This window comes from Clupea harengus, chromosome 2, assembly GCF_900700415.2.
Source record: "Clupea harengus chromosome 2, Ch_v2.0.2, whole genome shotgun sequence".
NCBI lineage: Eukaryota > Metazoa > Chordata > Actinopteri > Clupeiformes > Clupeidae > Clupea > Clupea harengus.
This window is the reverse complement of record NC_045153.1, coordinates 29,113,357-29,128,356: the sequence shown is the minus strand read 5'-3', so window position 1 is coordinate 29,128,356 and position 15,000 is coordinate 29,113,357. Positions and strand designations below refer to the sequence as shown.

Below are 15,000 nucleotides of genomic sequence, written 5' to 3'. Positions count from 1 at the left end.
ATCCTGCCGTTTGAACCCTCTGACTCCAAGGAGCAAATATGCCAGCAGCGAATATGGCCGCTTTATTCTCCTAACCTGGCTTCGACACCCATGGTCTGGTTTAGTGAGGCCTGTGCTCTGCCTGTGGTTGTGTCAAACAGATCTTGCTTGTCTTCTGTGTAATCCAGTGAAGATTCTATGGGTTGTTTCACACAGCTGTGTATTATGTATGTTAGAAAACAACACGTATCTGTGCATTGTGTATGTAAATCGGGTCTTCTTGTATGTTCCACTGCATGTTTGCATACAGTTGGCCAAAAATGTGTACTACGTGTATGACATATCTGAGCGTGTGTGTCGGTGTTTGCAGGCTTCCTGGATGCCCTGTGCATCGGTGGCGGCCGCTGGGTGCCTCTGCAGCAGCAGTGCCGGAGGCTCCGGTGTGGAGCCCTCTACTTTCCTCACCTCAGGAACATGGCGCTGGCCTGCTGGCTGTGGGTGGGCAGCTGGCCCAGGAGCTCCTGAGTGGGCCGGGCCGGGCCGGGGCCAAGGCGGCTGCAGCTGAGTCTGGGCCTGGGCCTCATTCTTTCCATCCTGTGCTCGCCCCGGCTCGCCACAATTACAGGCTGCGCCAGGCGCCCGTACGCCAAGCCCCCCTGCCTTGCGCCGCACAGCACAGCACCTCGCCGCTACCCCAGCTGCCTGTTTCCCCCAGGCCTGGGTACCCTCGCCAGTGAGAGGCTGGAAGTATTTTTAGGAGGTCTGAGACCCCAGAGGAGGGTCTGATGGGAGATCGCCTGCGTCACGGACACAGCCGGGGGTAATGTCATGCGGGCAGCGAGACGAGATCCGTCAGCACTGCTGGTCGAGTGGGTGTAGTGTGCAGACTTCACAGGATGATGCGTCACAGAAAATAAGGCACAAAAAAAATGAGAAGAAAACTAGAATCGCAAAGCAGTTCCTTCAGCTTTCAAAACAAACCAGGGCGGCTAGCTTCTTACACCCCTACAGGCTGTTCTTGCGCTTTTGCACAACAGAGACTTTTGGTCAGGGCTTGCTGCACACGTCACAGATTGCATAATCCTAAGTATAACCTCGCAAAAACCTCACGACAGCTGTCCATATAAAAGCACGGTGGACGACCGCGTTCTCAAGGGGAGCTTTATGTCCGACATGGCGGACTGTTTTTCTGGTGGAGAGGGTACGTGTGTTTTCTCAGTGAGTCGACTCGCACAGATCCGCGTTTCCTGCCCCTCAGCCCACTTCTTCCCAGCCTGTCTCTCCCTCGGTCTCCACCACAGGTGACACTCCGCTGAGGGAGGCCCGTCGGACCTGCCAGGCCACTGTGGCTGTCTGACCACAGCAAAGCTCCGGGGCTCCTGCGTCTCTCCCCACCGCCCCACTCCGACATTAAAGACCTGGGCTCTTTGGAGAACAGGACCACAGGCGCTCCACGGGCAGCCACAGGCTGAGGGCGGCTGGGTGGGGGTGGGGGGGTTGGTGGGGAAGAGAGAGATGGTGGGGGTTTGCTTCAGGAATGACAGCAGAGCTAGTGGTGGTGGTGTGGTGTGGGCAGGCCTCCCCCCCCACACTACCACAAGTGCTTTGATGTGAGTAGGAACAGGCGCCTGTCAAATATGCTAGCGTCATTGAATTTCTCCCGTCACCTTGCCTCCGTCCGACAGGCGTGACACTCCTCGAATGATCCATTATCTGTCCCAGCGTTTATGAGTGCCTTTGACTGTGTGTGACTTGGACAGTGGATGCGTGTGAAATGCACATTATGGGGATTTCACAACGCTCCCAATGAATCAGACAGCACAAATGGGAAGATGAAAAAGGGGCATCACTAATTAGGTTACACTGAAATTTATGGCTTGCATAGTTAGAGCAGGGGTGGTGGCGGTGTTGTGTGTCTGTGTGTGTTTCCTACTACTCCACTGCTGTGTGTCTGCTGACTTGTCAGCTCGTTTCGATGTTTTATGGCTGCCTGCTGACGTGTGCGATCATTCCTGAAGCTAACCGAATCAAATTGAACAGTGATGGATGAATCATTGTCTGGACCACACAGATATGCAATGAATAAAAGTCAAAGCAGACTCGTAACCCTTTCAACCTCGCCTTGAGAAGAGTCTCACTCCTTGACTACAGAGGGACCAGACCTTTGCCTTCATCAACTGACACTGACACGTTCGGCTCTAAATGTGGAAAGTTTGCTCAGGTGTGTGTGTGTGTTTATGTGTGTGTGTTTAAGTGGTCTTTAGGCCCTGGGTGACCCCCGTGGGGACCTGCTGTCATGACTCTTAGTGGGGGAGCATGAAATGGAAGGGGCGGCGGGGCCAAACCTCCGAGGAACATGTTCTCACAACTCTGGCCATTTTTCACAAGAGGGTTGGGCCTCTCCAAAATCCCTCTGACCTGGTGGTGTAATCTGCACACCTCACGCACACACAGAGCCCGAGCTCCAAAGCACCCAGGTCCACCTGGCCTGCTCCTCCAAGAGCCCTCTCTGGCTATCTAACCTCCTCACATCCTGGGGCTTGTTAACCAGAGGCGCGCCTCATAAATGAGAGGAGATCAGATCTGCGTCAAGAGGACGAGAAGAGAGGGGACGAGTGAAGCAGAGCGAGGGGCCTCTGCTCCTGATGGGAACGGGGAACAGACTATTTTGGCCCCTTTCCTTTTATCCACGCTGGCTGTCTCAGTGGGATCTTCAAAGGCTTGAGATGCTTGAGCTCAGTGTCTGGAGCTTAGGGAGAGCACAGGCCTCCAGCCCTTCCAAACTCGCTTGGCAGAGTCTCTCCGTCTCAGTCTCTCTCACACACGTAAAGACATAGCCTTCCCGAGCTTAAAGGGGGGAAAAAAAACCCTTAAACACCATGGCAATCTGCAGATCAGTAACATAAAAGGTGGAATGAAGCACGCAGAGACCTCCTCGTGAGGCCTTCTGGGAGCATACCCCTTCTCACCAATTAGAGGCATTCTTGTTAGGTCGTCTTTGGGGCAGAGCTCGGTGTACGGCGCAGCTCGGAATTCTGACACGCCGTCATGACACGGCCTCTCTCATCACTCCTGTGTTATTCCAATCCGCCGACGAAATGAAGGAGACTATCCATTTCATGGTCAAATAAATATTTGGAGAAAGAGCAGGGCCGACTCGATGGCGAAGCAGGAGGAATTCTGCCCCAACTCCGACATAGTAATAGGAGAGGAGAGTGTGAAATGTCTCTCGCTGCTCCAGCCCCCCCACCCCACCCCCAAACACTATGAACCAACATCAAGAGCAATGGGGGCGAGAGGCTACAACTTATTTCCAGCACTGGGAGCCACCGGGAGGACTGAGGGCTTGAATACAGTCATTGTGCTGCGGACCAACACACACATACACATCGGCAGTGGAATTGAGTGCGATGCTATGATGTGGCTAGTCACCGAGCCCCCCCCCCCCCCCCCCCCCCCCCCTCTCTCTCTCCTTCTCCACCACCACCACCACCTCCTCCTCACCTTCGTGTCTTCCCAGTTCCGAGGAAGTGCCGCCAGAAGTGAGTCAGAGGGAGGACTGGCTGTGCACGCAGAGGGCGTGGAGCAACACTTCAGCCCCTGCCAGATCCCTTCTGGAGCACAGAGCGCCAGGGCCAGAGAGAGGGGGAGACAGAGAGAGAGAGAGAGAGAGAGAGAGAGAGCGAGAGAGAGAGAAAGAGTGATGGAAAGCCCAGTCCCTTAAGGACCCAGCAATGCTATCCATGACACTGGCCAGTTGTAAAGAACCATGAGCATCCTGCAGACACTCACACCCTTCCGCGATCCAACTCGAGGTTCATTTTTTTTTTCCTCCTCCCAGTCCATATCTTCACTAAAATGACACTGACACTGAGATGTGAAGACCTCCGTTCACAGGATCCTCATTTCTGCTCCTCCACCCAAACTTCACTCCCTTCCTCCAGTTGTTAAATCCCCATCCTCTGGCTGTGGCCAAGCTACTCCTCCGGGGGGGGAGAGACAGTCATGCTCGGTGCTTAGGGGAGGATTTCTTGAGCACTTGGAGCCGGTGAAAGGAAGGCCTGAGCATCAAACTGGATGCGCTTGACTTGAATTTATGACCGGTAATTAGCAATAGCCCATGCAGATTTCCCCTCGAAAAGGTCTGAGACAAATTGCGAGTCTTGGGAGTCGGAGTAGGGGGGGGGGGGGGGGGGGGGGGGGTCGCTGGGGGCTTGGGGGGGGGGGGGGGGGGGCTCGAGGAGTAGGGATCATGAGGCATTTGAAAATCGATCTGTGCTCTAAGGTTACCTAATCCTCAGACAGACGCCTGCCAGTAGAGGTTTGGGTGAACAACTGGGGCCTGCTTATTAAAAAACGTCAAACAAGACTTGTTGAACCACAACGAGGGACCCGCAAAGGGTTAATTCTAGCTATGGCTATCTGTCAGGCTCAAAGGCTTTTCCAATCGCTCCACTTGTAGAAAAAAAAGAGAGAGAGGGAAAGCAAAGGAGTGAGTGAGAAAGAGAAAGGAGTGAGAGAGAGAGAGAGAGAGAGAGAGAGAGAGAGAGAGAAAGAGAGGGAGAGAGCGAGGCAAAAAACACTTCAAAGCCCTGTCATCTGGCATTGCGGAGAGCTGGTTTGAATTAACTTCAATTCTCCTCTCTGTTTCCAAGTTCATGGTGAGAGTGCCTGGGCTTCTGCTTTTCATTACAGCCAATTTTCTTATCTTTTTTCTCCCTCTCTCTCTGCATCTCAGGCTTGATCCCCTGCAAATGCAACGTGGCACTGGCTTGGGCTAAATAAGAAGGTGCCGCCCGCGAGGCACGCATTGTCTCACAGGGCCAACAGAGCACAACTATGAGGAGAAACAAGGGGAGAGCAGCAGAGCAGTGTAGGGCTGTGTGTGTTTGTGTGTGTGTGTGTGTGTGTGTGTGTGTGTGTGTGTGTGTGTGTGTGTGTGTGTGTGTGTATGAAGGGAGAAGGAGGTAAGGAGAGGGGGAGAGACAGAGAGAGATATATGAGCTGTTGTGCTTGCCCTCCCCACTCCGCTGGGAGCAGTAAATAAGCAGAGGCTGAGAACGCAGCGGCGGCGGGGCAGAGGATGAGAGGGAGAGGATGGGATGGGGGCTTGGGTGGGGGTGGGGGGGGGCTGGAGAGTCCTAACCTAACTGCGTCCTCACCAGCCCCTATGAGTCTGCTCGGGCCAAAGTGCACTGCTGGCTGACCAGGCTGGTGTTCTGGTGCTGACCAGGCTGGTGTTCTGCTGGCTGACCAGGCTGGTGTTCTGGTGCTGACCAGGCTGGTGTTCTGCTGGCTGACCAGGCTGGTGTTCTGGTGCTGACCAGGCTGGTGTTCTGCTGGCTGACCAGGGTGGTGTTCTGGTGCTGACCAGGCTGGTGTTCTGCTGGCTGACCAGGCTGGTGTTCTGCTGGCTGACCAGGCTGGTGTTCTGCTGGCTGACCAGGCTGGTGTTCTGCTGGCTGACCAGGCTGGTGTTCTGGTGGCTGACCAGGCTGGTGTTCTGGTGCTGCTCATCCGTTAAATAACAGGCTGAGGTTCATTAGTGAGGAGGTGATGGGTAGACGACTTTGGGAACTTCGACAAAGCTGAAAAGAAAGGGTGCCATGTTTGCTCTTAATGGGAGACACACTTGGGCAAATGCTGCTCTGGTTGGCTCAACTCTGTCCCAACAGCGTCCTGCTCGCAGGCATCTTGGAAGATCCAACCTGTTGGAGCTGGTGGCTAGAAACAGGACCGAATGCTATGGAAGCGAAGCTGCACTCTGGTAGTGGAGGCAATCCGACCCATGGTGTGCGTCTAAGCGGGTGCGGACGTGCTCCAAAATAGCAGCGGTGTTTATGTGAACCGCGCATGAGTGGTGCAACCGGGTTTCTATTCCATGCCAAGGCTAGAGAAGAGAACCTGGCAAGGGGGCAGGCCCATGTGAGTCATATGGCAGAAAGAGAGGGAGAGGGAGAGGGGGAGAGAGAGAGAGGGAGAGAGAGAGAGAGAGAGAGAGAGCGCGAGAGGGAGAGAGAGGGCTGCTCATTCACAGCGATGCTCATTCAGAAAATGAAAGAAAGGAAAGAATGAATTAGAGCGAAAGAGAGAATTAGAGAGTGCGAAAGGGAGAGCGAGTAGCTTCTCTCGCTCCCTTGACAGTCTGACTAACAGCCTGAGTCAGACATCATCGCACTCTGACACACAGCCTCTCGGCCTCAGCGAGGGCAGCCTGCACACTTAACATTCATTCACAAAAATGAAATGAACGTGACTCATCAGAGCCCGCGGCCTCATTCAGCTGACTCATCGACAGGTTCTCACGACTCATTGAGGAGGTCCACGCGATTCACAAAAAAAAAAAAAAAGGTCCAAACCATTCACCGAGACGTTTCTCGCGATTCAGTGAACAGGGTTCACACAATTCACTGAGAGGATCATAAGATTCAGATTAAGATGAAATCATTTAGATTAATGGAGCTCAGTGGAAAAGCCAGTGCAGACAACTCAATGAGGCCTTCCGCCTAGCGATGAAACTGAGGGGCACTGCGGGGTGGGCTGGATGGACAGAGGCCTGTGTGTGGGTGCGCATGTGGGGTGCGAACGTGACCAATCCTCGCCGCGGGTCAGGGGAGGGTGGGGTGGGGGGGGGCGCCTGTGACCCAGCTGGCATCATTTAGGCCGTGCGTGAGGAGAGCGTGCCAGAGGCGGCGGAGGGGAGCCTGTGAGACGCACTCCGCCTCGGGAGATTTATAGCCGCACTTCCTCGCCGACAGCTCAGCGGGGGTATGGAGATGGAGAGAGGAGAGGAAGACGAGTGGGGTGAGATGATCATCCTTTGTGCTTTCGCGTCCGTCCGTCCGTCCGGTTGGCCAGCCGGCCCGGCTCACCTGCACGCGCAGCCTGAACGCGTTGAGCGCGGAGGCTGCTTCAAAGCAGGCCCGAGGTGGGGCGGCACGAATCGGACCTGCACCCTCATCCCTGGGGGGCAGAGAGGCACGGAGGACTGTGGGAGGGGGGGTGCAGAGGGGTTATTAATAGGCTTAGACAGCAGGGCTAATGGATCTCAGCCCTACTGGCACGCCTTGAAAGACTCCCATCATCCTCAGCTGCAGATAAAAGAGAATGGTATGGGGGGGGTCGTGGGCGTGGGGAGGGGGGCAGAGCTTCAACAGATCGTCACGTGTCATTGTTTTCAGAGGAACGCAGTTCTCTCCCTGCCCCATCACCACCATCTCCCCCCCCCCCTCCCCTCAGCTCAGATATGGATGAACGCTTCAAATCTCTGTGAAAATGAGGCGAATCCTTAAACAGTTACACGTACGTGTCGTTCAGACGCTGCGTGTCAACACTGAGGTTGCACAGCATAATAACTTGGCACGGGCCGCTCAACATTCCCCTCTCTGCATGCCCAGGGCCGCTTTTATGAAGCATGAAGTTCGGTAGCTAAAACAGCTCTAAAACAGGCTTGTTAACCAAGCTGCCATCTCAACAAGGCCTGGGATCCCCTTCGCTAAAAGCCTTGATACGGAGGCTTAAGGTGCTGCCACCTTGTAGGATTTCTCAAGTTTCATCCATACACACGGCTGTCTTACAAGTTCCCCCATCCCTCCAGCCCCACCAGGTGCTGCCCCCTCTCCCCATCTGGGAGAAGAGAGGCCGCTGGGCAGTAAATCCTGCCCTGAGAGGGCCGCTGGGGGGACTCTCGTTTAACATGAGACGCCTGAGGGATGAGTGCTTTGCCAGAGGGTGGTGCAGCGGGGCTTAGAAAACTCACATAGAAGGAAGGAGGAAGGCAAGTGGAAATGGATTCATCATTTTCCCCACATTGTTCTGGCATCTTTACCTGAAAGCTGCCAGGTAGTCGGCGTCGCCCATGGGTGGGTCCAGGCCACCGGTGAAGGCCATGTTCACATTGAAGCCCACGCCTGGCCCGCTGCCCACCTGGGGAACACACACACACACACACACACACACACACACACACACACACACACACACACACACACACACACACACACACACACACACACGTCAGACATGTTCCATGTTTAATACCATTTGCAATAACTATAAACCATCTTTAGTGGCTAATAGTTGGAATAGGGAACATTGCTATTTAGCTTGACTGAACTAGCGTAAGACAAGTGCACAGACAGATGTGTTTTGTTTCGGCTCTAAAGACAACCATGCTTCCAACAGTGTGGCAGAGAGACTGTGGCTGAGGTTTGCTAATGATCCGGCCATTAAAGTCCATATCAAACTAAACTGTCTTGTGGGAAAACGGTACAATTAGGGTGGTGTCAGGGAAAAGCACTAAAGACAATATTACGGAGAGGAGTAATTGGATTTGCCTCGCATTATTGCCAATGCGCCTCTGACTAACAACAACATTTAGCCTCACAATCGACTCAATTAAGAGCCAATCCTTCAGCGAGGGCTGGTTTTTGCTGCCAGGCTGCCGGGTTAGTGCTCCCTGCTAATAGAAGATTAAAGGATGCAGTATTAATGAGGGCGGCCTCAGGAAAGAGGGCAGATCTGATCAGAGGCAGCCTGGGCTTTGATTTCTGCCAGGAGGATCATTTACTGTCTTATTAAAAAGACACTGCAATGAAGAAATCCAACACTAACTTCTAAAACAAGGCAAGACCGGCCCAAAACCTTTACCTCATCAGGTGCTCCGCTGCCGGGGAAGAAGTTTCCATCGTCGTAGCGATGGAGAGACACATATAGAATGTTGGGGTCACTGTAGAAGGCCTGCTGGGTTCCGTTGCCATGGTGGACATCCTGAAAGAGGGAAACCATTGTTCATGCTCCTGTTTCCACTACTCCTTTTGATCAGTGCTGAATAAACAAATGAAACATTTCACGACGACGATGACGTCATGTTCCTATTCTGTCTCTGCCACAGCAGGTGATGCAGAGACTGAAAACATGTTTCAGCACCACAATGACAGCATCAGATGCTGCGCTGCAAACCACATTTGTCGGCTCTTGCGTCGAAATGAGAACAAATGAAATACAGTATCTATTTCGAGAAATAACCTGTTGAACTAGTCTTTGTTCATGTCATGTCATGTTTTTATATTTGTATTTTTTGTTTGGGAGAGTTTTTTGGTGTCTGCTCGCATGCAGTGTGTGTATCTGTCTCCAGCCGCTCGGTGTGTGAGTGGCGGCGGTGGCTCAGAAGCGGCGTGACCGACGGGAGGAAATGAAAGCCATTTCAAAGGCACCGGGAGCCCCTTCATCGAGCCGGCCGAGGGGCCAGCCTTCCTGTGCATGTGGACCCATCGCATGCCGCCGCCGCTGCTGCGAGACGGGACAGCGTCTGCCCTACATAAACCCGTCTGTGCCCCCCCCCCCCCCCACTGCCTGACCCGCAGCAAGAAGCAGGGCCTATGGTACGGCCTCAGTGATAAGACAAGCCTGCTCAGTTGACCTTAATTCAGTTGACCTTAATGTGTTCCTCTAGTCCTGGTCTGGAGTGAGCTTTGCTGTTTCATGCTGCTCATGTTAACAGGGATGGCATGACACCTCGTTAAGGCCCGCTGTGATTCTGCTGACAACGCTGCAGAAAAGTTTTCTACATTAAAGGCTGGAGCTAGAATGTGTGGATGTATAATGCTTTTAACTCGGTTGACTTAAGGCTTTCCTAATGCAAGGCCTTAGTAGCAAACATGAGAGAATACGACTATTTCTTTTTCATGTTGTTGTCTGTGACTACCTTCATGTCTCTCAACTCACCCAGTCCACGATCAGAACCTTGCTCACGTTGAGCCTCTGCTGCAGAAGCTTCGCTGCGATGGCCACCGAGTTGAAATAGCAGAATCCCCTGTTGTTGGAAGGAAGGAAAAATAAAGAAGAAAAAAGAGTCAGCTGTTGCATGATGTATTCGGGAGGGTATGTATGAGTCCGCTCATCTGGAGAGTTCCACCTCCTGGCCCCGCACGCTCCCTCTCGTTTCGCTAATGGCATGATGCAGCCACACGCCACTGGCCTGACATCAGACAGGAGAGCCCCTGGGGCTGAGCGCTCGCTGGCCCGTCGCCCTCGGCACTGCCACTCGGCTGGGCCTGCCTCTGCCTCTGCCTCACGGCCACAACCAGGGCCTCACCCTGCAGAACCACACGCCCTACTGCACAAGCCCAAAGCACCAGAGCTCAATCAGAGCTTGTGTGCGTAACATGAAGCCACCACTATGGTGATCGATAGTGCACATAAAACATATACATCAAAATGTACACTTTGATGAATGTAAGCTGTACCACAACTCATTTGATGACCATCTAAATCGAGGGTTCCTAGGGGTTAGCCATGAGAATGACTTTCCATCTATTTATGACTAGCAGTGAATATGTTGGAGCATAGTGCATAATCTCTCTCTCTCTCTCTCTCTCTCGTGTTTTGTTTACACTGCGTGCCTGAGTCATTTGTCTTGATCCTCCATCAGACACCGAAGGGATCCACTGGAGTGCAGACGCAGTGGGTTGAGTCAGAGGAGCGTTGGCTGGGTAGGAGGCGAACATGTCTCACCCCGGCGTGTGAAAATGATCAGCTCTCCCTCTCTGGGGCCCCTCTCACTGAGGGTTGTGCTGACTTACCTCCCCGAACGCTTGGCCCGGGGAGCCTATCAGTAAGCTGGATTTCATTTAGAGCTGTAAGGGTGTCTATGGGAAGAAGGGCAGGCTGTGGGAGCGCGGGAGAGGAGGGATGGGAGAGAAGAGTGTGCACGAGAGGCAGCTGGGGTGATGCAATGTGCATTACTGAAGTGTTGTGGCTGCTACTGTGTGCTGTGATGGGTGACTGACATGAGTCGCCTGACCCAGGAGGGAGGACTGAAGGAGGGAGGAGAGAGGTGGGGTGTGTGTGTGTGGGGGGGGGGGGGGGGGGTTGGTTAGTCTGGACTTACATGGGGGTGCTCTCCTCTGCATGGTGTCCTGGGGGTCGCACCACAGCAAAGCCATTCTGCAAAATCAAACACATTTTTTACAGACACACACACACACACACACACACACACACACACAGGCACACACACACAGGCACACACACAGGCACATTCTGGATGAACATTCTTTCCCTGCTTTGAACCCTCCAGGGACAAATCCTCATCACTCAATCTTAAAGGGTTTTTCCAGTGAGGGAGGCTGGGTCAGAGATGCTCTCACACACATAAACCGTGTGCTGCATGATCTCTAAGGGCTTGGTGTGTGTGTGTGTGTGTGTGTGTGTGTGCGCGCGTGTGTGTGTGTTGGGGGTTATTTGGCGTGATGTATTTGGGGACAGTGTTAATGCAGCTCCCCCCGGCCCTTGACCCCCCCCCCCCCCCCCCCACCCCTCTGTTTTCTCTAGTGGTGAACGGAGGGACTCCCATTCTAATGATGTTGAGGCAGCTGCTGGGGATTATGATGCCGGCCTGCTGTGGAGGATATTATTATAGTGGAGGGAGGGAGGGAGGGAGGAGGCAGAGAGGGGAGAGGACAGGCCCAGATCAGAGCTGCTGATAGCTGTCGGCAAGGGGGCCGTCAAGGCGTGCGGTGGGGAGGGGAGGTGGCGTGGAGGAGAACCCCAGAAGAGAGGCGGCCTCAGGAACACTGAGGTGGGCGTGACCCCCCGCTGGAAGGGGTGGGGTGGGAGGTCAGGGGGTCACCCAGGGATGGGGTTTCACTCGTGTCGCTTCAGGTCAACCCGCCCGACGTGGGGTCTCTTCCTGTCACCCCCTCCGTTAGGGAGGGAAGGAAAGAGAGGAAAGGATCGTCTCGCCTCTGATCTACGACTCGTCTGATAACGCACGCCGCAGTCGTCCTTTGGCTATGTCTGGCGTCCTGTGGGTGATGGAAAATATTTCCCCGAGAGCGACAAACCAACATCCTCCAGGAGAGGCACCCTCTGGAAGATGAAAAGCCCCGTCTCGGAGGCATTAAGGGGCAGTAAAAGCGCCAGCCGTCTGGGGTGGTTAACAGGGTTGGGGGAGTTGGGGGGGGGGGGGGGGGGTAGTATATCCTCCTTGCTGTTGCGGTACCCAGATGCGTGTGGTGTATGTGTGTGCAGTTGCGCGTGTGTGTACGTGTTTGTCGTTCTGTGAGCGTGTGGAAGTGTGTGTGCCATGTGCCAAGCAGGAATGTCGTTAGTCTGGTGAGACGGATGGCGTGGTTGGTGGCTGTGGTGGCCTGCACAGGGGCCCACCGCGCTCAAACGGCAGGCGCTACCACCACCAAATGCTGCCGCAGACACACACACAGGAAGAGGGTGGGCGAGAGCATGTGTGTGTGTGTGTGTGTGTGTGTGTGTGTGGGGTGGCTGAGGCAGTGGGATATTAGACTGGAGGTGCTACTTAACACCTCGGAAGCATTTCTGGTGCCACAAAGCACGCTTGGGCAGTGGTGTGTGCGTGTGTGTGTGTGTGTGTGTGTGTGTGTGTGTGTGTGTGTGTGTGTGTGTGTGTGTGTGTTGGGGTCTCCGATACATGAAAGATAATGACACCGGCACCTGGCACTAATCACTTAGGACTGGGCCCAGCAGCACATCCTGAGACCTGCACTACCTCACAGAGATGCAGTTAACACTGCATGCCGTCTCGGCTGCCGAATGTCTAAATGACATCTAATACCAGCTCCTTTTATAGCTGTGCCATTAGCACGGGATGGATGCTACATTCAAATAACAACTAGAGCATTCTGGGATATAATTGTCATGCAATGATGTCCCTAAACCTTGAGGAGGAGGAGGAGGAGGAGGAAGCTCACCTTCAGTTCTCCGGCGGCCACCTTGAAGACCAGCTCCACCACGGAGCCCACAGCCAGACGCGCTGCACTGGAGGAGTGCACCTCATTCCAGATGGTGTCACTATCAACCTGTGAAAACACACACACACACACACACACACACACACACACACACACACACACACACACACACACACACACACACACGTTAGCTAACATGACCTTCAGATCAAGTGTTTAGATAACTCCCATGCTGGCCTCTTCACATTACAACACAAAGTGTGGGAGACTGCGACACAGCCCTCCGATAGACTGGTAGATAGAGCATGGCTGAGATTTGTGAGGCTTACTCAAACATGCTCTCCCCTCTCTCGGGGGGCTCCTGACACCCACCGTGACCTGAACCACCATTTACCACGGGGACTGATGTTTGCCCTGCTCCAACACTTCATTACGGCAGTCAACAGTATCGACTGCTGCGCACAAAGAGTCTTCCAGCCACAAACAGGGCGACACAAGTGCTGTGGACTTTCTCAGAGTTAGCAGGGGCAGAGGCCTGATTGCTCAGCAAACGAAGGAAAGTGCCTTCAGACCCCTGGGCCTGCTCTCGCCCTCATGCTTCCCAGCCTGAAGGAGGACGCTATAGACTCAACACACTCCATCAGAGAGGAGATGACCAGGATGAGATCACCACTGTGCAACCACACACACACACACACACACACACACACACACACACACACACACACACACACACACACACACACACACACACACACACACACACACACACACACACACACACACACACACACACACACACAAATACACTTGTGCTCTTGACTAACTTTTTAATAAGAAGTAATAAGAAGAGATGTTACTGACATTCAATTCAATTTTATTTATATAGCGCCAGAACCATAAAATTGTCTCAAGGCGCTTTACAGAGCCCAGAGCCTGGAGCCTTAGTCCAAGCATAATGGCAACAGGGGCAAGGAAAAACTCCCTGTTAGTCAGGAAGGAACCTTAAGCAGAACCACGGCACATAGGTAAGGGGGGACCCATCTGCTTGAGGTCGGCCGGGAGGAGATAGGAAGGGGGGGATGGGGGGAGGGTTGTGACATCCGTGTTTAAATGTCCAAGAGGAGGCAGCGAGTATGTAAAAGGTTACAGCGAGTGGCCCAAAGGACATGTGCACCACTGAGAACAAATGGAGAGCGAGAGGGGGCAGTAGGGGTATTAGCAGGGTATTAATGTATAAAGGTGACCGGGTGCATGCATGTCTGAGTGTGCTAGAAGGGCACAGGGGGTGTGAGGGGGGTGTTGAGTGTGTGAGAGGGCAATGAGGGTATGAGAGGGGGCACTGGGTGTGTAAGAATGGGGCATTGAGTGTGTGAGAGGGCAGAGAGGGTGCTGGGAAGGGGGCATTTATTCTGCGACATGCAGAGCAAACAGGCGACTGGGCGGGGGGGGGGGGGGGGGTAGATTGGGGGGGTGGGGGTGGGGTGGTTGAGACGGGTGGGGGCTGGCGAGGGCTCAGGTTCCAGCGGGGGGAATTCCCGGCCGGTCCAGAGACAGAGGCCAGCCATTCATCAGTCACAACTCATTATGCTAACACACGACTGCCCCGCAGCCTGCAATTACTGCCCCAGAACAGCCCCGTGACCCCCCCCCCCCCCCCAGCCTCGTATGCAGACCTGTGCTCACACACAAATACACACCTTCCACTTTCATACACAAAGGCATCACAAACACACACACGTGCATGCACGTGTTAACTTGCGTTCTCACACCTCATGCAATAATTTCCATCTTTCTGTCACACACACACACACACACACACACACACACACACACACACACACACACACACACACACGAGTTCAGCGCATACACATGGCAGAATCAACAAGGACATTCTGTGCGTGATTTCAGGTCTCCGCTTCAACAGGTGTTATTTCAATAAGACGCAGCCAAGCACCTGAGAGAGTCACCATGCAGCCCTTTCAGAGGCAATTTATCACTTACACAGGAACAAAAATAAAAAAATAAAACTATTTTACAACAACTGGCTGTTTTGTCTTTCTCCTGAGCCCATTGCTTGTGACAAAAGAGTTCTTGGTTTGACTGGTGTGTTAAAAAAACTTTCAAATGTCATGAGGAGGGGATGACAGGGGGGAAGGGAGTGGGGTTGTGTTTTGGTGACCCGCTCAGGCACTTGCGAGGGGGTTTGGTAAACCGAAGGAGTCTCCCACTCAGCAGACATGCTCGCCGGCAATTTATGAATTTTGCTTTCAATGGCAGAGTGCTCAAG

At 53.6% G+C, this 15,000-nt stretch overlaps 1 protein-coding gene across 6 annotated transcripts in view; it reads right to left on the bottom strand.

Moving 5' to 3' along the window:
- hdac4 (histone deacetylase 4) overlaps positions 1-15,000 on the bottom strand; it is a 161,366-nt gene that overhangs the window by 15,454 nt on the left and 130,912 nt on the right. For all 6 annotated transcript variants that reach the window (XM_031560032.2, XM_031560027.2, XM_031560040.2 and 3 more), the window contains 5 exons: positions 12,708-12,815; positions 10,871-10,926; positions 9,706-9,793; positions 8,629-8,748; positions 7,808-7,905 (listed from right to left, as the gene is read on the bottom strand). In XM_031560032.2, coding sequence (XP_031415892.1) covers positions 7,808-7,905; positions 8,629-8,748; positions 9,706-9,793; positions 10,871-10,926; positions 12,708-12,815 — 470 coding nt within the window. The remainder of the gene's footprint in view (positions 1-7,807; positions 7,906-8,628; positions 8,749-9,705; positions 9,794-10,870; positions 10,927-12,707; positions 12,816-15,000) is intronic.